A 26,261-nucleotide genomic window follows, 5' to 3' on the forward strand; every position below is an offset into this window, starting at 1 on the left:
GACGAGAAGGGGTGGTGGTTTTGATGCTGTTATTTAAGTGGAAGGATTTTCGATCAGTCTTGACAACCGATCTCTGAACAGTTCCAACTGGCCACTTTGCCAAGGAATCCAAGGGGCACACGTGCACACACACCCCCCCAAACACACACAGGCCCACTGGGCCCAGGATCTCACGCTCAGCAGGTTGCCAGGTAACCAGGCTCTGAGGCCTATCACCACCTTGAAAGGGCGCCCAGTGCCCCAGGAACAGTCTTGTGGCCAGTGGTCTGGTGGCCGAGGTGGCTTGTGGCCGGTGGTCTGGCGGCCGAGGTGTCAATGGCTGGTCACAGGTGGCGGGCTGCTTCCCAGACGATCTGCAGGGCCATGGAGGCACAGGGGAGCTGAGCCAGGGTGTAGGCCAGGGAGCGGGTAGGTGCACGCAGCTTGCCCAGGTAGGCCACGGTGTGCACCATGCGGCCCAGGAAGACCACGAGGAAGTGCATCCGGGCGACGAAAGGGTCGGGCCCCAGGAAGGAGTAGACGAGGCCGAGGAACAGGAAGGGGTAGATGGTCTCCATGTCGTTCCGGTGGGCTCTGGGAAGGCAAGGGGTGTGGTCAGCCAGGCAGCAGCTTGGAGAGTGTCCAGGAAGCTGGGGCCCTCTGCCCCAAAGGGCCCCGCATCCCTGGGGATCATCTCAGGGTGCCAGCGTCATGTCCATCCTCAGGACAAAGAGATACCCAGAGGCAGAAGGGACAGTGACTCCAAGCTGGCACCTGTGAACAGCTGAGGAAGTGAAGCCTTGTTAATGGACTAGGAGCTGTGAAAGGCTTGTGGTTGGATTTTCTCACCAGCCCCGGGGCTCGCCAGGACCCGGCCCCTGCCACAGTCTCCCATCTTCCCCGCTGGCCTTGGATGTCAGGTGGGAAAAGTGGGGCTCAGCGGGGTTGAGTCAAGGCTGGGGTGGGGCCTCAGTCCACCTCCGGCCCGTGCTCTTTACCACCAAGAGCTTCTCCGAGGCAGCCCTCCTTCCGAATGCAGGTTCCTGGGCCCTCCCCAGTGGGACAGGCTAGAGCTTACGAGCATGTGTCTGAAGTCCCCGCCTGTTTTATTCTGCCCCTAAATATAAGTAAACCCCTACTCGTTTCAGAGATAATTATAACAAGAACATCTTCCACTCACGGGAGCCAGCCAATCGCTGAACTCAAGTGAAACTGTCTCATCCGTGCTAGCCTGCTTCTTCCTTTGTTTAAAATTATCGTGTGTGGGTATGTGTGGTGGTGGAGGGGTGGCTGGGTATAACCCCGCCATCAAAAAATGACCAAGAAAGAAAACTCATCACTTCGTCTAAGAGCCGGTTCACATTTTCCATGACTCCTGCTAAATGGGCAGCTTCCCCTGGGGAGGGTGGGGACGACGAGTCCCATAAATTAGAGGCTAAGCAAGTGACTGAAGCCATAGAGGGCATGCTGGAGGCGCAAATAAACTGGAACACAGTGCCCGGGCCATGACCTCCCCCAAGGATAGGCCGCACGTGTGAGACGTGGGGATGCTGCTGGAACTGAAGCCCATTCTCTGAGCCTTCCAGCTGGAGTGCATTTCACCAATGCTGTGCCAACAGGCCAGGCCCAGCCCAGCAGCCCCTGTGTGGGGACATGCCGCAGAGTCCTCCTCTTCCCTCCCAGGGCCATGGTATGTGGATGCTGAGGAATTGGTCTGGGCAGGGGGGTGGCCTGGAGCACTCAGCAACTCAGTGCTGAGGGTAGGGTGTCTGCCGAGTGACCTACACCGAGTGCAGGTGTAGTCAGAGAAGGAGACATCAGTGCTGAAGCCTGAATGAGGAGGGGCCATCTGCACAGGGGAAGAACTTTCCTGGGAGAGGGATTGACATGTGCAAAGGTCCTGAGGTGGGAATGAGCGTAGTGTGTTCAAGGCTCAGAAAAGTGACCCATGCAGCTGGAGTGTGGTATGCAAGAGGGACAGAGGCAGGACAAGAGGGGGAGAGGAGCCTTGTGAAGCAGGATAAGGGGTCTGGAATTCAAACTGTGTACAAAATCTCCCATAAACCCAGCAGGGCCTGGATCTTTCTTAGGTCAAACTCAGGACACATCAGTTGGTGTCTCCATCCCCATACTCTGGAGCCAACGTGTGACTTCCTTTTCCTTTTCTCCCAAATCTCGACCTTGGGACTCAGCCCCATTGAAAGCAAGCCTGAGGCAGGGCAGGGCAGGTCTCACCAGCTGAGAGAAATACTGCTGGATGCTGACGTCAGAAAGGCATGCCCTGGCCGGGTCCTGATCCCAGGGATGAAGAGGGGGAAACCGAAGACCAGGGCCACTCCAGTTTCCCGATGGAGCAAGGTTCCTAGCTGGGAGTTACATGGGAAGAAATGGCAACTGGTCCTCTAAAGTCGCACCACCCTATGGAGATGCAGCTGTGTATGCCAACATCCTCCCATGTGCTATTAGACACCTTAGAAAACCTATTTTATGTTAAGTCAATATGTCCCAGAATGTGGTCTGCCCACCACAGGTGACTCATGAGATGGTGTCACCTGGGAGTAATCTCGTCATGTTATACATTTCTCAGAAAGTTTCAGGAAGAGCATAACTAGCATACGAAACCCATTCATTCAGACATTTTTCCTTAAAGTGTGTATTTACACTTTAAGAATGAGTCAGGTTTTAGAAAGCTGTTAGGAGGATCGCTGGCTAAACCCCAAAGCACAGGTGATGGAAAGAAGTCAGGGGACACAGGGCGGAGAGGAGGGGTAAGGATGGGAGATGACCCAGAGGTGGGGAGGGGCAGCCCCACCTCCTGGCTCCAGACACCGGGACTAGAGGATTCAGAGGTCACCACTGAGGGAGGAGAGGTGTCTGGGAGCCGACAAAGCCCAGAAGCTCTGACTCTCAGCCCCGGGCTGCCCAATGCCCTCTACCCCTCCCCTCCCCTCCCCGGGTACATCTCAAACCACAGCCTGGCTCCCACGAAGCCACAAGTGGTGACAAGGACAGAGAGACATGGGGAAATCAGGGATGATGCAAGAAAACTCATTCCCCACTCTCCACCCCAGGATCTGAATCGAGAGGCATGGAGGGAGTCACGTACCAGAGATGCTTGGGCAAAACATGTCATTCCAATAATAACCCTCTTTTAAGGTGAAAGTCACTCAAAGCAAATTCTCACTAGACTGGACTTGCATGACCTCCCGTAGCATCAGGCCTGCCCCTCCCCCTCAACAGACATTGCAACACCGCAGCCTTTTACCACATCAGGTGAGACAGCCACGTGGAGAGAGAGTCCCACAGTCCCCCGCCCCCCCCCCCCGACAACCCTGGGGCCTCCAGGGCAGGGACAGCCGCCAGCAGCCACACCAGCTCCCTCCTCTTCCCTCGGCCGTGCTCTCCATCCGTACAGGTGATTTCCTAGAATTCAGGTTTGCTACAACACAAAGGCTGCTGAGTTTTAAAGGCAGGTAGAAAACAGAGCTAAATTATGTTCATGCAGGGGAGCAGTGCCCGAGTCTGACGGCCTGGGCCGGGTGGCAGCTTCGCCGTCAGAGCTTTGTGGCGTTGGGAACCCCACCTGCTCCTCTGTAGGTACGAGCGCCGTCCTCGGAAGGCTGTGGAGCAGGGTGAGTTGGTCCCTCGAAGTGCTTAGAACACTGCCTGTCACCGAGTAGGTGCCCAATTTGCCTGCCATCTTCTTTGTCATTGTTACCACCATCAGCAGCCCTGTCCTGGACACGACTGTTAAAACTTACTTTCACCTCTTGGTTTTTCCAGTCTCCCAACCACCTTCAGACCCCCAGGCCAAATTAATAAAAACCATTTTATGGTGCCGGGTAAACTGTCAGGCTAGGGGCCTGCAGATCCACTGTGGTGATCCTTAGACCCAGGGCCTCGGGCACGTCTCTCTCCCTCGCTGGGTCTCTGTTCATTACCCACAAAATGAATGTGCTGCCTGGCGTCTAAGGGACTTGCTAGGGCTGAGATCTGGAGACCCAATCTCCTGACAAACCTCGTCCCTCAGATTGTCTGCACACTGCAAAGAGTCAGAAATATCCCAAAGCTTCAGTCAAGTCTTCCTTCCCCAGGACCACTCAGAGACCCCCCGCACCACAGCTGCATTCACACAAACTCAGAATTTGGCCAAAACACCCATTGCTGGGAGGCTCAGACAGGCATCAGAAAGCAGGCATCTGGATTTCATCATTTTCCTTGATACCTGGTTCCTGACTCCTCCCAGAGCAGGGCTCACATTTTCGATCCCAGCAGATGCTAATCTGCAAGGCAGAGTTATGCACAAGAACCAAGACCTACATGCCTTCCTGTTTGTGCAGAAGGCAGCCCTGGTTGCACTAAAAACTCCGGTCTAATATTTAACTCACTCTGCTTCCAGGGCATTTCCCATCAGGTTCCAGCCAGTTCTCCGGTAGCGGATGGCAGGATGTGTGACTCTATGCATTCTATACCCACGAGGTTCCATGATGTTAGGTGAAGTCAGAAGGAGGAGCCCCAGGGGCCCAGGCACCCCACGTCTGGCATGGTAAGTCCCAGTAAATACCAGTAGGTGGAAGGTCCCCAGTCAATACTCACTGAACAGATATAAAACATTACTAGATAAGAGGTACTCAAGAAGTGCTGAATTGAATTTCAGCCACTTGAGCATCAGCACTGTAGATGCTGGGCGATTTTGCTCCTCATCATGTCCGTCTCCACCGCCCAGGAGAGTCAAACCAACCAGGTGGCATGAGGGTCACCAGGATGGATTTGTGTATGGGTGAAGCTTTTGTTCACTAAAGTACAATTAGTGCTGAGCACAGTATCCTGCACATAGTAAGTGCTCATTAAATGTTGGATGGCTGGCTGGGTCGTCCTCATATGAAGGACCATATACTGTAGTTATATTAAAAAGAGTGAAATAGCAAGGAATCTTACTTTCTACTTACCTGTTTCTGTAACTTCTAAAAAACTACAAGGATGTATGTTATTTTCAATAGCCAAGAAAAACATACAGGAGAAACCCCACAGACTTGCTTATAATAAAAGAACTTCTCTATTATTTTTCACTACACTGTCCCACCCATTTCTGCCTGTGACTCATGGGAACATGATAAAAACTATGTGAGGGTTTGTCTCCATCTCACCCCTGTCCAGAAACCCATCCCTACCGCGCCCCATCCCCTGAGAGCGCCTCCTCCAGCCCATTGGTGTGAAACAGCAGAGAGGAAGCCGCCAAAATCCCCACCTTTGAGTGGCTACGTGAAATTAACATTTAGTCTCTGATGGAATTTTACGCAGCCCTTTTGGAAGAATCACTTTTTGAGTAGTTATTTACTGACACAGAAAGTGCTCATGAAACAGTGTTAACTGAAAAAAAAAAAATCAGAACCCCAAACTGGGTATACAATGCACACCTAGGGTTATGAAAAATATTTAGACATAGAAGACGAATAAGAGATGGAAATGTTAACTGAGATTAGTGTTGTGACTGGTTTTCCCCTTTCTCCTCTATGTATCTTCAGCATTACCCAGATTGTAGGCAATGAGTGGCTCTGATTTTTATAATAAGAAAAATTGTTTTTGATTGACTGGGGGAGGCTAAGCATGTGAAAAGAGGTTCCACTTCACTCAGAACAAAAGAAATGCAAAGTGAAGCTGAAATGTGATGTCAATTTTCACCCATCGTGTTGGCAGGGATCCGTCCAAAAGTGGCTACACTGAGTTGGCAGGTCATAGAGACACACCTCCCGCACCAGTTGTGGGAGTAGATCTGGAGACCACTGGACAGTATTTCTTACCATTTGATGGCATCCTGCAGTTTTGCTCACACATACACACAAAGTGAAATGAAAGAGGTTTTGATGAGTTCTGTTCATAACAGAAAAAGACCAAGAGCCTAAATGCCATCGGAGGGGAAGTGACTGGATAAGCTATCTTCGATCATCCATTCAAGAGACTAATGGCATAAATACTGTAGCATGGATGTAATTAATGAGGCCCCTCTATGGGCTGATACGAAACAATTTCTGTTGTTATGTAAAAAAAGGACAGTATAAATCAATGGATGAAGTGTAATTCTTTGGGGATAGGAAGGAAAAAGCACAGCGCGAGTGTCGTAAATGCAGAAAGTCTGCCTCTGGGAAGAGGCGCAAGACGCCAGTAACAGCGTTTACCCCTGGAGAGGGGATCTGGGCAGGACCTGGAGGTCAGAGGTGGCAGAGAGATTGAATTTTCACTGAATACCCTTTTCTACCTTTATAATCCTGAGCCATGAGCATGTATTATTTTTCCACGATTAACTAGAAATCAAACCAATGAATAAATTAAAACAGCCTAAAAGGATCAAGAAAGCAGAAGACCTTAGCCCCCTGGGTATCCTCCCAGTCCCTGGTGTTTGGAAGAGGGTCTGAAAGGTCGGGCCGCATCCAGGTAGAGGGAAAATGGTACTTGCCTGAGGCAGCGTTCCACATCCGGGTCGCTCCGGCAATACTGGAGGCCTCCGTGTCTCTGAGCATCCTCGGGGTTGGCAAAAGCCTGGAATACATCAGCTGAGAATTACTGTTTGTGAGACGGGTGGTCCGGTCAGCTAGGCCTGCGGCGGTGCAGCCGCACATGCGTCTGTTCACCAGCATCCATGAACTCCTGCTGTGTGCTGGGCGCTGGGGACTCACCGTGAGCAGGACTGCTATGACTTAACGTCTGTGCCCCCGCAAACTTTCGATGTTGAGACCTAATCCCCAGTGTGATGGTGTTAGATGAGCCTGTAGGAGGCGATTAAGTCATAAGGGTGGAGCTCTCCTGAATGAGATTACTACTCTTTTGAGACCTCAGAGAGCTCTCTCTCCCCTTCTGCTATGTGAGGAAACAGCAAGACCGCCATCTATGAACCAGGAAGTGGGCCCTCACCAGACACGGACTGTGCCAGTGCCTTGATCTTGGACTTCCTGAGAAATAAATTTCTGTTCTTTATAAGCCACCCAGTCCCTGGTATTTTGTTACACAGCAGCCTGGAGAGACCAAGAAAAAGGCCCTCCTATGCCTGCTCTTGTGAAGCTCAGTGCAATGAGCCTATGACCCAGAGAAGACCAGATGGCGAGCGTTAAGAAAGAGAAGACAGGGTTAGCTTTGAAAAGATTCATAGGAGACCTGACCAAGTCTGGAATCAGAGAAGGCTTCAGTGACATTAAAGCTGAGGCTTGAAGGATGCATCAGCCTTAATCAGAAGGAGGGAGAGTTGTAGCATTCAAGGCATAAGGAACAGCATGTGCAAAGGCCTCGGGGTCAGAAGATGAGCACGGATGAGGAATGAAAAACCCACATACCCACATGGCTGGAGCATAGACAGCAAGGGACTGAGTTCCAGGATGAAGGTGCAGGGGTCAGCTGGGGCCCTGGAGGTACCCTATGAATCTAGATTTTGAATTAAGAGCAATGAGAGGGCCTCAACAGGCCCCGGTAGGAAACCCAGCTCCACACAGACTAACTGCAGGTTTCTGAACTTCCCTGAGTCTCAGCTTCCTCATCTGTGAACTCCGGATCAAATGGAGCTCATCTGCCACGTGAAGAGGGTGGGAGAGGACTGGAGACACCCCAGCACATCGCCTGGAGCCAGGCGGGTGCTGGAGGAACTGTCAGTCTACAGCAGGGACTTGAGATCATACTTAGGTCATCGAAGGCCCTGCTTTACACATGACAGTCACACCCACTGCTCAGGCTCCTCTGTTCCCCGCTGGCATCCAGCCCCACCAACCACACAGCAAACCTGAATGTCTACAGCACGGTTTCTAAATTGCTCATTCAGTGGCAAATCCTGCTGCCTCTGATTTACAAGCCCTTGTGACATCTGTCCCCAAGCACTGGTTTGTCCTGCCTGGTGGGTCTGCCCCTGCCTCACCCCAGAGGTGAATGCCACCCGGGTGTGATGGCTCTCACAATCAGGATCCCTCACAGCCAGAACTCCTCTTTGCTGGCCCTTAAGTCACCAATTCTGATGGCTCTGTACAGAGTCCCTGTGCCTGGGACACCCTTCAAAAGGTCTAGGCACTCAGCGGCAGTGGTCTTGGGTGTCCGCAGTCCATGGGATTGCTCACCTCTGAGAACAACTTGAATACAAGTCACCCTGGTGAGAACCAGCTGTAGTGCGGGCGGGAAAAGGCCGAGCATCACAGGCTGGAGCACGGCCGGGCCGGCCGCTTGGTGGGGCAAGGGGCGGGTCCCGGGATGCACTCCCGCCAACAGATCTGGGGCCATGCATGTTTCTTCCAGCTGTTATTAAGTTCTGAGGACTGACGTTGGTGGGACATTGGCTTCTGCGCCAGGAGCTAAGGTCTCCAGGCACTGCGGTGACTATCCCCAGTTTACAAATGAGGAAATCAAGCTCTCAGACTTGTCCAAGATCCCAAGGCTGCTGGGTGGAGGAGCCAGAGATGGCACCTCCCCTTCTCAGTGGAGCTCCCCAGTTCCTCCCAGGCTGACTGGCTGAATGCAGGGAGCAGAAATGAGAGGGAAATTCAGACAGTGGGGAGGACCTGCGACAGCCCGAGGGGGGCTTTCCTTCTGCCACTCCCTACTGACCAGGCAGGAAGGCACCCCAACGGGTTTGTCTCCTTCTCTAATCCACATTAAAAAGAAAGTTCTGGGCCCTGCACGGCCCTGGTGAGAACCCCGTCCCCCCATGGCAGGGCGTGAGCTCTGGAGCTGGGCACCTGGATTCAAACCCAGCTGTGTGGCCTTCACAAGTGACATCTCCTCTCTGAGCCCAGGTTCCTCACCTGGAAAACAAGCTGAATACGGTCCGCACTCCCTGCCCCCACCCCAAGGCCGTGGTGGGGATTAACCGCTCAGCTGCACGGAAGGAGTCAAAGGGTGGATGCGGCAGTCCCGCTGCGTGCCTGTATCCCGCATCCCAGCATGGGCCCAGGCAGGGCGAAGTCAGGATGCTCAAGGAGCCTCTGCTTGGGGAGTTATTTCATCTGGGGAGCTGCCCTGCCTGCTCCCCAGTGTCCACCCCCAACACTTCTGCCCCCAGATGCTGGGAGAAGCAGAGAGTGATGTCAGCCTCACCTTGTCTTTGAACTGGACAAAGGGTACAGTCGGAAACAACTCCTCTGCGATACCTGGAGGCTAATCTGCGGTACCTCCGGGCCTCTCAGTGCCTAACAGGACAGCCTGCGAGCTTGGCCAGCGATGTCTCTGCTAACAGTCACGCTGGAACCGGTTCTCCCGCCCACCCGCTCCCCCTGGCTTAGATCTGGGCCTCTTTGTTGTTGTTTTGGCTCCAGAACTCGGATTGGCGGATTGGTGGGGGAAATTCCTCAACCGAGATCTCCGGTGGAGTCTGGCTGGGACCCGGCTTCTGGAGGCTGCCATGTAAGCAAACTCGCAGGCAGGTTGGGAATTTCCACTTCAAGAATTCCCGGCTCCTGTTTCACCGGTTCCCACTCCACCCAAATATCAGATCCCCTGTCCGGGAAGCCGCCAGGTCAGATGGAGGCTGAAGGCTGCCTCACGCCACCCTCTGGGACCTGCTGCTCCTTGAGACGCTGACAGAGCTCAGTGGATCTTGTGGAATCTCCCGGTACCAAGAACTTACCTGGTGCCACAGCAAGTAAGTAAATGCTCTTAAAACAGAGGACAAGGAGGTACGCGTCTCACTGAAACTGAGGACCACATTGGAGCCATCCCAAAGGACAGGATAGGCACTTAGTCCCCAGCATACTCACTCACAGGCTGGCCCTGAAAACTTCTTGGCCAAGTGTCCCATCCCCAACCTTACTGGCAGGACAAGTGAGCGCACGCAGGGCTGGGGTCCCCGAGGGCGGCACGTACCTTCTTCCGAAGCCTCACTTGGCCGGTGATGATGGCCACCACATACATCTTGATGACCAGCAGAGTGCTGCAGAGCAGGAAGGCCGGGAGCACCTGGCCGCTCCCCATCTCCAGGCTGGGGGGAGGCATCTTAGCAGTGGCAGCAGCCGCAGCTCCGGGAAAACAGAGGCAGCGAGCTCGGGCGCGTGGCTGTCTCTGAAAGGAGGGAGGGGCGGGGAGAGCCGTGAAGGAGGCATGTCTGCACTCAGCTCCCGCCCACTCCCAGCAGCAGCAGTAGCTTCTGCCCTCAGATGCTGGGAGAAGCAGAGAACCTCAGATGCTTAGGTGTCCCCATCCGCCCTGGCCGCGCACCACATTTCTCCAGCAAATCCATAAACACTTTCTAATCTGTTTCCTCAGTCTGTGAAGTGGGGGGGGGGGTGGCAGTGCCTGCCTTCTGGGGGTGCAAAAAAGCCGGGCACTTGGCAGGACCTCCATGGATGGCAGATTCATTGATCTGTGCCCCCCTCCCTGAGGGTGAGGTGCTGGTGTGAGAACCAAGCCGTCTGCCCCCACATGCAGCCTGGACACTTGAACCAAGGCACTACCTACGTTAATGTGACTTTGCTGAATAGTGCTTCCTCCTACCGCCACCCCCCGCAAAATGATGTCCACATCCTAGTCCCCCGAGCCTGTGAATATGTTACTGCACACAGCAAAGGGACTTTGCAGACAGGACCAAGTAAGGATCTTAAAGTGGAGAGTTTATCCTGTTGGTGCGTGTGGAGCCAAAAGACAGAATCAAGTCAAAGATCAGAAGGAAGGATTTATTACTTGCAGCAAGCAGGGGGAGGGGGAGCGTATAGCTCAGTGGTAGAGCATGTGCTTAGCATGCATGAGGTTATGGGTTCGATCCCCGATACTTCTGTCAAAAAAAAAAAATAAAAGACAACTAACTACCTCCCCCACCAAAAAACAGGACTAGTTTTTTTTAAAAAGTAAGGAGAACACCAAGGATCTTTCCCAAAGCCGTGTCTCTGGAACAGCAGAACTGGGGAGGTTTTAGACTAAGGGTACCTGCATGTCCCTGGAGGGGCCTGAGCAGAGGAGAATTCAGCATAGAATTGGGGCAAAGGTCAACAGAGTCCAAGCTTCAGTTGATTGAAGTCACACGGGTCAGAAAATTTCAGCATCATCATCCCTTAGGTTCCAGTGGATCTGGTGGTCAGGCCCCCGGGGTTTAAATTCTATAAAACAGCTCAGTTCGGGAAAGTGCTTCAGGCTCATCTCATGTTTGCCACTGAAACAGAACTGGGAGTCTCTCCGACTGATTATCTTTGCTATTTTCACTTCTATTGCCTGATAACAGTTTGTTCTTTTGTTCCCTTAAGACACTAATTCAAAGACTGTTCAAGGACTAGTGACCAGGGTTAGATCACAAAATGGCTTAGGCCCCAGATGGCTTCTCTTATGCCAAAAAGCTGTATCTGGTTCTTTTCCTCCAGGGATGACCTATCTTATCTGCTTACAGTCTGACCTGTGCCCCAGCGCAGTAGAGACCAAGGGAGGGCCTGGCCAGAGAGCAGAGACACAGGCTATGAGCTCTGGAGCCAGACTCAGCTGGCATCCCGGCCCGGAGCCAGCCCTCAGTGGCAGCTGTGTGGCTTTGGGCAAACAGTTTCCCTCTCTGAACCTATTTCTTCACCAGGAGGGAGACTTGGAAACCCTTGATCTTGCTGTTAGGGGCAGTGGGGTGGGGAGAGGGGTGAGGATAGGGGTGGGGAGGTGAGGAGATAGCTTCCTGTCTATTTGTGTGTGCCAAGCCTTCCTTTATCTGGACAAAAAAAATCTGTTTGTAAACTAACACTTGTGTTTCTGAAGCATGAGGCTGCCAGACTGGGTTGTCCTAACCCCATGAGATAAATGGCAGGTCACAATGAGGGACAGACTTAAGAAAGCATTGGATGTCCCAAAACATGTTGTATCTCTGACAGTAGGTCCAGAGGAACTGTGCTAGCTTGCTCCTTGCTGGTGCTTCTGTCCGAGAACAGAGGATGCCCGCCTCTCTCGCCCCCAGCTCAGGGGAACCACTAGACGTGGCTGTCTTCTTGGTCAAAAAGCTCAGTTGGGGGGCTGGGGTCTCTGCACGTCCCCCAGAATCATGGACCAGAGACAGGCCAAGAGGTGACCCTTGTATCCATCCCTCCCTGGACTAGCGGACGTGCTCTGCCCTGTGTGGTCTTCTAAAACACCTCACCAGCAGAGGCTGGGAAAGCCAGTGTGGGAGAAGAGTGGATAATTACCTACTGTTACCTGCAGCCAAAAATAAGAGGGATTTTGTAGGGAAGCCCTTCTGGCCAGTGTGTGTGTCTTCATGGTCGGAAGCTTTTCCTCATCGTCTGCTGAAATGAACCAGCTAAGCCAGGGCCAGGCAAGGACAACAAACCCTTCTCTGATCTTTGGCCAAGAATTTCCCTAAAGCCTCCCTCAGTCAGTGAAAGTTTGCCGTTGTTGCTTTTGGAGGTGGTGGTGGTGATGGTGGCGTTACTTTTCACTGAGCTCCGGTTACGTTCTTTGCTTGTAAGACAGGATCGGTGCCCCTGGGGATTGGGCAGGGGCTGGTGGTGCTCATGGTGGGCCCGGCTCTGGGTCCTCCAGAAAGTACAGTGGTGCCTGCACAAAAATGAGGGCAAGAGAAGGCCCTGAGTCCACCCCGAGAGGAGGCCTCCGGGGCGTTGGAAATGTTTTGTATCTTAACCTGGGTGGTAGTTACACGAGTGGATGTGTACATAAAAATTCACTGAGCTGTATAGTCAAAATGTGTTACTTTGGAGTATCAAATAGAACCCATAAAAGTTCTCCCTTCCCAACTCTACAACCCTGAGCAGAGAGCAGCTGCTTGGTCTGAGCCGTCTTCCAGCTCACCCGCCCTGGCATTTCCTGAGGATCAGAGCCCCAGCTCTTCACGCTGTTTAATTGTCTGTGACTTCAGAGGAGACTTAGAAGAGGAAATGGCCCCACCTCGGCAGCTGGTTCCTGACCTCGGTGAATATCGCTGGGGCTTTCTCCAGCCAGGGATGGGGAAATGCAATGATTAAAAAGGAAAGAGAGACTGTCACTGAAGTGACCTTTTAAGTCAGGTTTGTGTTGTATTCATCACCGTGGCATCAACCCTCGTCAGAGAAGCAGTGTTTGTGAAATGTGGTCTGCGGTTTACGGGGGAGGCAAACGTAGATGAGTGAGTTTTCTGACGGCTCTGCAGCCCCTCCTGGGGCAGAGGCCCACCAGGTAGGACCCCTGGATTCCCCTTGGGATAAGCAATTCAATGAAGGAATGTTTTTGTCTGCCAGCTCACCTCTCCCTCCTACCTTCCCCTGGGAATTCATACCCATCCTTTATTTTCCTTGTACCCCTGTTGCCTGTAATTTTGTTGGGGCAGCCAATCAGACTACTCCATCTTCTTAGTATGGGGAAGCCATGTGACCCAGACCAGCCAATCACAGTGTTCCTGGTATCTGGGCACTGTAATTGGTCCAAGCAAAGCCAATCAGAGACCTTCCCTGGCAGTTTATATTCTGACACTGATAGAGTGGTCTGTCTCTGGCTCCAGGACTGGGCCCTGGGATGGTGTTGGCCTGAAGCTGTGTGCAGCCATTCCCCTTCCCCACATGAAGGAGGCTGTATTATGGAGGAGACAATGAGGCCCCAATCTCTGGCTCACCCAGGCCTAGAAGTCTAGGCGTTTCCTTCTTTCTATCAGTCAAGTCACATCCTTCCTCTGCTCCAAACTCTGCAGTGGCTCCCGTCTCACTCAGCAAAAGCCAAAATTTGGACAAGGCCGGTGGCCCTATCCCATCTGGTCCCCATCTGGTTCTCTCTGTACTCCTCTTTTATTCCTTCCTCCCCTCAGCCCAGCCATACTGCCCTCCTTGCTGGTCCTCAGACATACCAGACACTGTCCTTTGTTTGCTCTGGCTCATGCCTTCGCCTTTAATTCTCTTCCCCTAGGCATCCACTGGATTGACATCTTCAAATCTTTGCTCAAATCCCACATTCCCAAGGTAGCTCACCCTGATCACCTTAATCAGTTCTGCAGCCTGTCCCCACCGCAGCGCTCCTGATGCCACTTCTCCGCTGCAACTTCCTCATTTATTTCCATGGCACTTATCAATCCCTCAATGATACAACATATAATTTATTTAGCATCCTGTCTACTACTTGGCTTCCTAAGGCGGTGGGGGGAGGGTCTGTTCTGTTCACTGATGAGCCACAGACATTGGTCCCATGTCTGACCTATAGACACAACTAAAATCTGTTGAATTGAATAGAATTGATCTGAATTACGCTCATTTGATTTGAATTTCTTTTGTTATAACCAAGAGTCTAGACCCAGATAAGTAAAAGTCTCCAGAGTTTGGTTCTGAGTCCCAGCTCCAGCCTGCCTACTTCTTTGAATCCACTCTGTGTCTCCAGGTGTGACTGGCGGCCAGGCAGGCTGGAACCGGAACAAGATAACTAGGGCATGGCCCCCAGGGCACTTCCTTTTGGTAACTATTCAGTTATGACTGGAAAGAAGGCGTGACTTTAAATTTAGTTAGTTTGCATGTTGACAGCACAAACACTCATCCAGCAGTGTAGACCCGGAAGCTGACGTTTATGGACAAGGATAAATGCTTAAGACGGAAGCTGCCCGTCAGTGAACCAGGCTGATTTGGGGCTGCAGGCCAAGCTGTCTGCCTGGGCTCCCAAGCCCAGCCTGACCCCTGATACCCATTCCTGAGACAGCCAAGACTGCCTTCAGGGATGCTGCCATCCCACTTAGGGACAGCAGTCAGATGGGATGATGGCCATGGGATCACTGGCATCACCCTCACACCGACCCTGGGCCAATCACAGACACCATGGTATCTACCCTCCCAGGAGGTATGACTATTAGACCCATTTTCGAGATGCGGGGCTTGGGGCCCGGGACAGTAGTTGTACTCGCCCTGGGTCCCACAGCTGGGCTTTGGTCAATGTGAACATTCTTGACACAGAGGCAGTGGTGTGCTAGCTGTGGGGCTGTGGGCTCAGACCCACGGGAACTGGCTTTGGTAGACACTCAAGAGGCAACAATTTAATGTGTAATTTAAGGTCCCTCCCACTTTCTCAATGCTTCCCAAAGTCAGGAAATTCCCTGGGAGCTCTTCCTTTCTTGGGAATGAGGACTAGCAGGATGGCTCAGCTGTAAAGTCCAGTGGTAAGAAAAGACTGGAGAATCTCACAAGGGAATATTACTCAGCCATAAAAAGGAATGACATACTGATACACGCTACTATGCAGGTGGACCTGGAGAACATCAAGCTAAGAGAAAGGAGGCAGACACTAAAGGCCGTATATTGTTTGACTCTATTTATATGAAATGTCCAGAGTAGGCAAATCCACAGAGACAGAAATCAGATTGGTGGCAGCCAAGGCTGGGGAGGAGGGGGATGAGGGTGGCTACTTGAAGCATACAGGGTTTCCTTTGGGGAAGATGAAAAAGTGTTAGAGAAGGATGGTGATGATGGTTGGACAACAATGTGAATGTCCTTGATGCCGCTGAATTGCACACTTTAAAATGATTGGTTTTATGTTAAAAAAGAAAAAAGAAAAGCCAGGGCCACCGTCTTGTTCACGGCTATATTTACACCCCTAGCGTGATGTCTGCATAGAGCAGTGTGGGGTTAATATTTGTTGGAAGATGGACCGCCTGAATGTGTGCATGAGATGCCGAGGCTGGCTGTGGCGTCCGTCCTTGGCTCCTGTCTCCAGTGAGAGAAACACACTTGTGGTTATTCCAAGCTCTGACCGAGTGTGGCCGTGATGGGGCCCACCTGTTGCTCCTCGGACTCCAGGCTCAGATCCTGTTACTGATGCACAGAGCTGCGGTCAGGCAGGAGCATGTCCTGGATGCAGCTTGGGGACATGACACAGCTGAAAGGAGAAGCGGATGGGGGAGGAGGGAGAGGAGAAATGTTTGTCTCAGCACAAACCACTGCCAAGGGAAGCTGCAATCACCCTGAGTTTGACTCTAGGCAGATGCTCTGGGATCAGTGAGGGTCAGGACCTTCCCAAGCGGTCTGTACATTGAGCCAGTACCTGAAACCTCGCTCTCACATGCACGCTGCCCACTGATGCTGTTCGCCCTGTTTTCCTGGGTCTGGCTCTCAAACACATCAGGAACCCATTCCCTAGGAGGCCTGGAGGGGAGCTTTTGCATTCCTGGGATGGTGTTCAGCCCGAGATGGCTCAGGGGACAGCTGGCTGAAGTTTTCAAATGCTGGAATGATGGGAACCCCTCCCACTTTTTCAGCAGCTTCCAGGACGTAAAACTTCCTCTGCTCTCCCCCCTTTCCCCCGGGGCCTTTGTCACGAAGACAGTACTTTATGATCATCCAAATATGCCAGATGCTAAAACTGTCCAGGGTGCAAAGTGGGTATTTCTTCCTCTAGCTCTGATGCAAGGGTCTGCAGCTCCCTGAAGGTCCTTGCCAGCTTGAACCCTGCCAGGCCGGGGGACTCACTACTTTCCAATCAAAATAATAATAAAATAACAACCACCACCACCGCCACCACAACAGCACAGCATGCCTTGGGAACCTCCTCAGGGCCAGGCTCCTCCTCCCATGCTATACATATAAACTCGCCTTGTTTTATCTTTAGCATCTCACCTTGTGTTATCAGACCCATTTTCAAGATGGAAAAATTGACTCGGGACTAGGAATAACCTTCTCTAAGGTCGTGGATCTGGGCAGAGGTGGAGCTGCCTGAAGACAATCTCGTGCTCTTGACCCCCAGGCAGAGCTGAGGTTTGAATTGAAGCCAGACATTCCCTTCTTGCATAACTCTCATGGTTCAAAATTCCTGTCTTATGCCGAGCTGGATCTGCCCTCCGGGGCCACGGAGAATACAGCTGCTCCCCTTTCCTCCCCCTTACCCTTCAGGAATTGGAGGTCCACCCCAAATCTCCTCTTTCAGGCAAAATAAAAGCTACTCCATCAGCTAGTCCTTGGAGCCCATGTTTTCCAGACCCCACGACCCAGACCACGAAGGTCCCTCTTAGAGGCGTCATCACCCTGGGTGCCGCTGAGCCAGCTCAGACCAGGGGAGAAAACCACCCTCACGCTACAAGCACGCGGGGCGGGGGGTGGGGGGGACCGTGACTCCAACACAATTTGTGGGGCCCAGTGCAAAATGAAAATTCAAAGCCCCTTGTTCAGCAGTTAAGAATTTCATGACAATGACAATAGAGCATTAAACAGAGCACGGGGGGACCCTGTGTGAATGCAGGGAACTGGCCCTGATTCCGAGCTCAGGGTGACTCCCCATGCGCTGAGGAAAGAAGGAATGTCCTTATCAAAGCCAGAGAAAGGATAATCTCAGACCTTGAGCGGGCCTTTCAGGATGCCAAAAACTTATTATAAATAATTACTTTAGCAACAAGTGAGCCACCACAGGGTCTCTGCAGATGTAATTAAGGATCTTGAAGTGAGATCATCTCCGATTTAAGGTGGACTCTGAATATGTGAGCAGCAAGAACTGATCAAAGAATATTGACAAACAGCCCCCTCTACGAATCCACTCTGGGTCCTGGCCAACCCTGGGGTCCTCACCTGTGTTCCCGTGTCCCACCCCCGAGGTTCCCCTTGTACCACAGCATCCTCACGTAAGCTGGTCTGTCCTGGAATCCTCAGTGTGGCTCTGCCCTGGGACAACAAAACTACCTGCCACCAACCAGAGCTAGTTAACCCTGGTCTGCCCCTGGGGACGTGCCCCACCAAGTGTGGGTCCTTGGCTTCACGCAGGAAAGATTTCAAGAGCGAGCCACAGTTGAGTAAAGGTAGATTTATTTAGAGAGATACATAGTGTAGGCTGTCTCAGAAGGCAAGAGAAAGGCGTGAGGGGCTTGGGTGCTCAGGTTAAAGTAAAAGTGGACACACACTCCATTGACAGAGTGCGGGCCGTCTCCGAGGAGCCGCCACTACGCACGGTGTTGCCAGTTTTTACGGGCTCGGTAGCTTCAGATGCCAGTAAGTGGGAGGACCATTCCCACTACTCTGGGGAAGGAGCCGGGATTCCCAGGAATCAGGCACCAGCCACTCTTTGACCTTCTGCGCTTTGCCTTGGAACTGTCATGGTGCCTGTGGGCATGCTATTTATCATGCTTATATATTACAATGAGTGTATAAAAAAGCTCAAGTTCTACTAGAAGTCAAACCTCCTGCCATCTTGAGCCTGAAGGCCTACTGGGAATTGAATCCTCCACCATTTCAGTGTTAATTGCTGTGTCATTCCTTGAATGGCTGTGCCCTGCCCCTTTCCCTCCTATCTCGGGTCCACTGGAAGCCAAGGCCCCAGGGGAAGACATTTCAGATTCTGTTTGTCCCCTCGGTGCCATAGGTATGATGACATTTTTGATGCAAGCCTCTCACTGCTTCCCTGCTCCCCAGTGGACCCTAAATCCTCCACGAGGAAGGCCTCCCCACTCTCACCTCATCCCCAAAAGCCAGGTCCTCCCTGGCACAGAAAAACACAGTACTGACCCAGACCAGCCTCTCGCAGCCAGCAGCTCCTTCTCACTGCGTGTTTCCTATTGGGTCAATCTCTGGGCAAGATTCTGGCCACATGGACCCATCAAAGGCCACTAGGGCCATGCGTGTGTCACTACTGAGCACGTTGGAGGCAGCAGCTGAGAGAAGAGACCGACCAGCACCCTGGGGAGGGGGTAAGACCCTGGGGATGAGCAGACAGTTTGGCTCCAAGACAAGCGTAACACCTGTCAGAGAGAATAGGTTTTTCCCTCCTGGACGGGGCAGCTTAGAGACGCATTTCGGCTTGGTCTGAGAACACAAGCTGGGCAGTAAACTGAGTGATAAAATAATAATTATTATGTAACAAGAGTAACAATAATACTAGCTAACGTTAGCTGCCAGGCACTGTGCCCAGTCTTCCTCATCCCCATTTTAGAGATGAGGAAGTTGAGGTTCAGAGGAGTGAAGTGACTCAATCAATTTATGTGCTAAACCACCATGAGACATATATATATACATATATATCTGGTGTATGTGAAAAAGACTCTTCAGAGAGCCCGAGGAAGAGGACTTGGCTGAGAAGGAGCTAATGCCCAGATGGAGCTGATCTCCCATGGGCCTGGCTGGACGCTCTGACCTTTCCCAAGATCTCCAGTTTCTGATCCAGACTGTCCATCTCAGAACTGCAGTCGAGCGGTCAAGTAGCACGTGTGCTATAATCAACTGCTCAGCCCAGAGCACTGGGCTAGGGGGTGGGGGTGGTGTTCCAGAAGCGCTCTGAGCTTACAGCCAGGGAAAGACAAGATATGTCCCTTGTCATCCTCTCCCCCACCCCTCTCCCTTTCCCTGCACAAGTTGCAGCCAGGGACCCAGGCAGCCCAGTTTAACCATCCCAGAGGCCCTGACCCTCCTGTCTCATCGTAAGTAACCCTCTCCTGCCCAGCACAGTTTTGGCCACAGTTTTGGCACTAAGGAAAAAGTGCCTCTTCCTCCTGGCTGGATGCCAAATCTGCACCTGGTGGTCAGTCAGCCTCCAGCTCCGGACCAACTGAGCCATGTACCTGGAGCAGGTGAAGATGCAGGCCTGTGGCCAAAATGCATGGCTGTCCCTCCTGGGAACAGGGGCATGTGAGGCCCCAGGACAGTCATTTCTGAAGGTCGCAGAGTTAAAAATGAGAGACCAGAGCGCCCGGCAGAAGTGCCTGCCTTGCTCCCTCATTTGTTCATTGATTGGTCCATTCAGTCCCTGAACCAGAGCGCTTAAGGGTGCCAGGCACTCAGGATGCTGGGGACTCCGGGGTCACGTCAGAGGCGCTCTGACATTGGGAGTGGTTTGGTGCCCTCTTTGATGCAGACTCTTGACCCTATGACCTCTCTCCGACCTAGGTCCTCTGAGCCAGCCTTGGCCCTCCCTCCTGCCTCCTGTCCTGTCCCCAGGCGCCCTGCCTGAGTTCATCAGGCGATGACTCCAGCGACGTCACACCGGAGGCCTTGGCCGGCCTGCAGTCCAAGGGGCTTCAGACTCCCGGTTTCTCACCCCGCTTCTCAAGCATGACTCAGGCAGGGGACAGGAGCTGGGCCGTGGTGAGGCTCTCCATTTTTACACAATTGTTTTCTTCACTCAAACCACAGGCCTCCCAGGGGGACCCCCCTCTCCTGCCTCTCAACCCTCTGACAGTCGGGATTCAGACACTGGGCAAATGAAGAGCCTTCCCTCTGCTAGGGGTCAAGACCAGTCACTGGGAAAGTGCCACAGAGGAGGGAAGGCTCCACCCCAGAGCCACCCCCTGCCCTGCATTACAGGGACCCCCTCCTCCCTCCCTTCCCCCACCCCGCCCCTTCTCCTTTTCCTCTTCTCCAGCCAAGAAAGTGAGCTCAAATTCAACTGGACAGTAATGGGACATGTGACTTTTCCAAAGGGGAGCTGTATTTCTGAAAAACAAAACCTGGTAATAGATTGATTGTTCATTCATTCACTCATTCATTCATTCATTCACTCCATTCATTCATTCACTCCATTCATTCATTCATTCACTCATTCATTCATTCATTCATAGAGCAGTTAGAGCAGTTAAGAGCATGGGGTTTGGGCGTCAACCTATAGGTGTGTCCAGCTCCACCAGTGACTTCCCTGGTGCGCCCCTGTTCACTTGTCTGGACGGGGGCGAGGACTCAGGAGACGGTGCAGGCAGGGTGCCCGGGGCAAGGTGATGAGGTGTTGTGGTGCTGAGCACGGAGGGAGCTGGCACTTCCCTGAGGGCACTGAGGAGCCTTTGGTGAATCTCAGGCAGGGTGGGCATAGATACAAAGAAGTATGGTTTTCAGTCAGCAAAAGCTAATGTGATCTTAGGTTACAGTGACAGAGGCTCACTTTCAAGATGTGAACACAAGATGATACATGGTAACTTTTTTTTAAAGTCCCAGAACAACAGCTATTGTATCAATCCTTTTTTTTTTTTTTTGTACAAACAAAAGCAAGTATCTGCACCTAGGGACAGCGGTATATTTGTATAAGCAGAGAAAAACGTCTGGAAGGAAGTACAGCCAGCCAGGAACTGGGTGAAGGACCAGAAGGGTAAGGGGTAGACCATCTATTTCATGTACACTCTTCGGTATTGATGGAAATTTTAGTCGCGGGCCCATATTTCTCACCATTCAGCCTTGCTTTAACTCCCAGTTTAGAGGAAATACAGGGAATGGAGGAACAAGTTGATTGACAAGAGGCAGCAATAGACAAATCTAGAACACCTGGCCAGTCTCTCCAAAGGGTCACGTCACAAAAGGGGGTGCACCAGCTTAGCGCCTCAAGGACACAGTCAGACCGTGGTACGCGGCCCTGGGTTGAATACGAATGCGCACAAACCAGCTGGGAAGGACAACTTGGAGTTAATTGGGGAAATCTTCATAAAATTGTTTTTTAGATGAGATGAGAATTTTCTGAGAGGGAGAAATGGAAATCACTGATTAAGGCAGGTCATCAAACAGAATATTTTGTTCCTCAAATGAAGTCACGTTAAGATCATTAAATCAGCCTCTCCTAAGAACAATAAACATTCTCCTATAAAAACACAGCACCTCCGTCATCCGGTGATGCGGTTGTGTGAGGTCAGTCGGGGAAAAACGAAACTAAGGTGAGCGTGCCCACGCATGTCCGGTAAAAGATCCAGAAGGCTCTGGTATTTGAATGGCGATGACGTCTGGGGTGGTGGGAACGTGATGTTTTTGTTTATTTTTGATTGTAGTTTCTCATTTTTTTATGCACGTGTCCTGTTTCTGTAATTTAAAAAAAATATGTATTTATATATAATTCATATATAAATGTATTATATATAAATATATATTTAAATATACACATTCACTTTACAGGTGATTTTTATTTTATTTAAAAAACTCTTCAGTCCAAAGAAGGGGTGGGAAAGAAGTGATGGGTGACAGTCTAAGGCTCCCCACCCACCTCTGTTAGACCCTTTACTCGGTTGCTCAGGGCTTTTCAAAACCTATGTGAGGCCTGAGGTGGAGGAGAGTTGCCCACCAGGAACATCGGAAACCGCGCAGGCCGAACGGGGCGCCCCGGGGCCGTGCGCCCCGCCTTTGCCGCGTGGGTTGTGCGCGTCGCGCGGGTGTTGCTCTCGGCTCTGGCGTCCCACCTGCGTTCCCCGGGCGACCTCCCCGACTGGGACCACCTGGCGCGGCCGGATGCCGCCCATCGCAACGGTGTTGGTGGGCAGGCATACCCGGAGCCGCGGGCGGCCGGGGGTGCGTTCCCCGCCCCGGGCGCCTCCGGCTGAGCCGGAACCCGGAGCGCGATTTGGAGCAGGTGGGCGCCGGCACAGGTGGGACCGGAGCGGGGCGCGGGGGCAGCAAAGCCGGCCGGAGAGCAGGTGCCTCCGCGTCTGGGCACTGAGCCGTTGGGACGTGGATTCCATCAGACCCTGCCTCCTCCAGGCTCCCGTGGGAGGACTCGGGCAAGGTGCTCCAGGCCCCCGACCTCGCTTTTCTCACCTACCGACCCTGGGCGAGGGCAGCTCAGCCTCCCGACCGGGACCGCGCCTGCCGCGCTCCGCTGCGAAGCGCGGGCGGGAGCCCCCGCCAGGCTGCTCTGAGGTCTCAGCTCTTCCTCAGGAGCCTGGTCTGTTCAATCGCACAGACTAGCAATTTTCATTCATTTTGGTTCAATTCAAAGTTTGGTTTCCCATGACAATTAAATGTATGGCTTAATCCTTGATTAGCTCTTGGATTTTGTTTTATTTTTTTTTTTAAATTGGGGGGTAGGTAATTAGGTTTATTTATTTATTTTTAATAGAGGTACTGGGAACTGAACCTGATCCATGCTAAGCACCTGCTCTACGACTGAGCTATACCCTCCTCCCAGTTCCTGGATTTGAAAACAAACAAACAAACAAACAATTTTAGGGCTAATTGGGAAAATTTGAACGTGGACCATATAACAAATAATATTACTGTGTTGAAGTTAAATTGGGTAAGATGGTGGTTTTCCAGGTGTTGTCCTTAACCTTAGGAGATACATGATGAAGGGTTTAGGGCTGGAGTTTAATGATGTCTGTCTGCAAAATGCTTTCAGTTGGGTTGGTTACGAAAGAGAGACAGAGGAGGCCAGATGGCAAAGCGTTCACACTTGGTGGAGTCAGGTGAGGAGGGTATGTGGGAGTTCGTTGTTCTGTTCTACATTTGTGTAGGTTCAATTCTTTTTTCCAAAATAAAATGCTATCAATTTTCTAAGAAGGACGATCTTGCTTTCTTGTTGTATTAGGAACAGGGTTGAGAACTTTCTCCTTCTTTTCTCTCTTTTTCCTGTGTCGCTTGAAGTTTCTGCACCTGAGGAACCTTCATCTGTCGTGTGTCAGACAGATGTGGGCCAGCCTGGGAGACTTGTCATACTTCTTAATGCTGTTCCCAGGGAGAGCTGCTACCAGCAAACTTTAGAAACCCCGTCCCCATCCTTGCCGGGCTGGTACAGCCTGGACATTGGTTCAGGATCACATCAGTTTGGGCACTGCAGCCACATCCCCACGCAAAGGGCCACACTCTGACCAGAACAATAAATAATTCCACTGAATTTGGGCTGATTTCACCAAACTAACTTCGTTTAGTCTAGAGTCATGCTTCTCAACATATGGGATGATGGTCACAGCGCCCTTTGAGACTTGGAAAATGACAGAACTCCCATAAAACACACATACACATTATGGATATCATGGTAAGGAGCTGACGTCCACTGAGTGGTCCTAGGTTAAAATTTGATGGGCTGGACAGAAATGGGAAACAATCTAAATGTCCATCAACTGACAAATGGAGAGACAAAATATAACACAGCCTTATAATGGAATACTATTCAGCAAGAAAAAGGGACTACCGACAGATACATGCCATGACATGGACCTCAAAAATATTATGTTCAGGAAAAGAAGCCAGACACAAGAGACCACATGATATATGATCTGTTTACATGAAATGTCCAGAAAAGGCAAAGCTATAGACAGAAAAAAGATTAGTGGTTTCCTGGGGGCACAGACAGGAACTAACAGTAAATGTGCATGAGGGATCCTATTGGGATGATGAAATGTTTTAAAACTGATTCATGGTGATAGTTGCATAACTTGGTAAATTTACTAAAAAGCACTCAATTGCACCCATGACAAGTGTGAGCAATATGGTATTCGAATGTGCCTCAAATGTCACTTTTAAGTGTCCCTGGGCTGGAACATATTGACTAACGATTTTGGGGTTTTGGGCACACAGGGCCCCCTCATTCTTACTCACGTGACCTTATCCTGGGCCTCATCTCCTTTGCCCTCCAGTCCTCACCACCTTTTTGTTCCACCTGGACTGGGCTGTACCTCCTCAGGAGAGGGAGAGGCAGTGTCTGCCTTGCTCACCCTGTGTCCCAGGGCCTGCCCAAGGAAGTCCTTTCTAAATATTTGTCTAATGAGTGAGGAAGGGATGGTGTTATCCTTCCCTTGGGGGAAGTGGCAGGGTTTATAGCTGCTCCTTTTACAGGGCCATCAAATATCTCACCACTTTCCTTTCCCCTGACTTTTCCTAGGAGTATCTTTACCCCTCAGGAGGGCATTAAACTCTGTTCACCATGTTGTGGTTTGAAACTTTGTCCTTGTTCCTTGGAATTGCTGCCTTGAGAGCAGTTTGGGCATTAGGGGCTAATGTTTCTACCATTTACCAAAGACTTACCATGGGCCCAGGGCTTCATGTGTATAATCTCATTCAACACTTTCAACAGTTTTGTGGACCAGGTGTTATCATTTCCCCTACTTTGCAGATCAGAAAACTGAGGCCCAGAGAGGTGAAGACAGTCACCCAAGGTCACACAGTTGGTTAGAAGCAGTGTCAAGATGTGAACTCAGAGCCTTCAAAGTCCAGGCACTTGAAACTAAACACATCTCTGGGCCGTTCAATAGAATGATAGCAATCAAATGCCAAGGCGAGAACTGGAATTCCCCTGAACCCCTTGTTGACATCTGTTTTAATGCTTAAGAACGGCATCTTGGGTCATTTTAAGGGCGAAAAAATAGATACTTTATCAATACCAGTGATGGTATTGCTACTTCATCTAGGGGTCCTTTTGTTACCTGGGTGCTGTTTTCTACCTCTACCTGTCTCTCATGTTCTCAAATAAATTCTCTGCCTCTGCTTCTCTCTTGAAAATTTTCTTCCTTGTTTCAAGTTGCTGGGGTGTTCCCCCTTTCTAATCCTGCATGCTGGCTCCATCTAGTGGTGAAATTTGGGAAGTACAGCAGCCTCCCTCGGACTAGCCGCAGGATGAGGCAAGGTGTGTTGGAACCAACGCCTCCTAGCTCTTCTCTCACGGACAAAAATAGCAACACTCTTCAGGTTACCAGAGGCCAGCTTCTCCAGATGTGTTCAAGCTACCTCTCTGGAAGGCATCTTAACTCTTTTATTTAATTATAAACTATCTCATCAAAGGAAACAACATAACATCCCAGATTTAACAGATGTTACATTTTGCTGTATTTCTTTCAGCTCTCTGTATCTTTAATAAAAGTAGAGCTCTAAGCCTCATCCCTTTGGCCTTCCTCCCCCAAAGTTATTCCCATGCCAAAATTGGAGTGTATCAGTTCTTTGTTACATTTTGTTTTTACATGTTATGTATCCATATACAATGTGCATTTTAAATATGTAAATACTGTACTGTACATATCCTTTGGCTACTTTTTCACTAACTCTGGTTCCTGAGATTTATAGACATTGATACACACAATTCTAGTGCATCCAATTTTATCTGCTGTATAATATTCCACAACAGGACTAAACAATGTTTTTTTTTTTTTTAACCCATTCCTCTAGTGATGGAAAATTAGGTTTGATGGCAGGTTTTTTTTTTTTAACATTTTTTTTATTGAGTTATAGTCACTTTACAATGTTGTGTCAAATTCCAATGTAGAGCACAATTTTTCAGTTATACATAAACACACATATATTCATTGTCACATTTTTTTTGCTGTGAGCTACCACAAGATCTTGAATATATTTCCCTGTGCTATACAGTATAATCTTGTTTATCTAGTCTACATTTTGAAATCCCAGTCTGTCCCTTCCTATCCACCTCCCCCTTGGCAACCACAAGTTTATATTCTATGTCTATGAGTCTGTTTCTGCTTTGTATTTATGTTCCTTTTTTTTTTTTTTTTTTTTTTTTTTTTTTTAGATTCCACATATGAGTGGTCTCACACAGTATTTTTCTTTCTCTTTCTGACTTACTTCACTTAGAATGACATTCTCCAGGGACATCCATGTTGCTGCAAATGGCGTTATGTTGTCATTTTTATGGCTGAATAGTATTCCATTGTATAAATATACCACATCTGATTGCAGTTTTCAATATTACCAATAGCATCTCAACAAAGACCCTCAAATGTGTCTCCT

The 26,261-nt window shown here is 50.7% G+C and overlaps 2 protein-coding genes across 2 annotated transcripts in view; both read right to left on the reverse strand.

The window, feature by feature from the left end:
* Positions 1–227: 227 nt before the first annotated feature.
* PTGES (prostaglandin E synthase) lies at positions 228–10,010 on the reverse strand. The gene is made up of 3 exons (XM_010984230.3): positions 9,811–10,010; positions 6,434–6,516; positions 228–573 (listed from the first exon to the last, which is right to left on the reverse strand). Exons 1-3 carry the CDS (start codon positions 9,937–9,939, stop codon positions 324–326), a joined length of 462 nt encoding a protein of 153 aa, XP_010982532.1. The 5' UTR covers positions 9,940–10,010; the 3' UTR covers positions 228–323.
* A 10,759-nt stretch (positions 10,011–20,769) lies between these two features.
* The window catches only part of TOR1A (torsin family 1 member A), a 28,065-nt gene continuing 22,573 nt past the window's right edge, over positions 20,770–26,261 (reverse strand). The window contains exon 5 of the mRNA XM_031450672.2: positions 20,770–21,614. Coding sequence (XP_031306532.2) covers positions 21,568–21,614 — 47 coding nt within the window. The 3' untranslated portion in view covers positions 20,770–21,567. The remainder of the gene's footprint in view (positions 21,615–26,261) is intronic.

Source organism: Camelus dromedarius, chromosome 10 (assembly GCF_036321535.1).
Source record: "Camelus dromedarius isolate mCamDro1 chromosome 10, mCamDro1.pat, whole genome shotgun sequence".
Lineage (NCBI taxonomy): Eukaryota > Metazoa > Chordata > Mammalia > Artiodactyla > Camelidae > Camelus > Camelus dromedarius.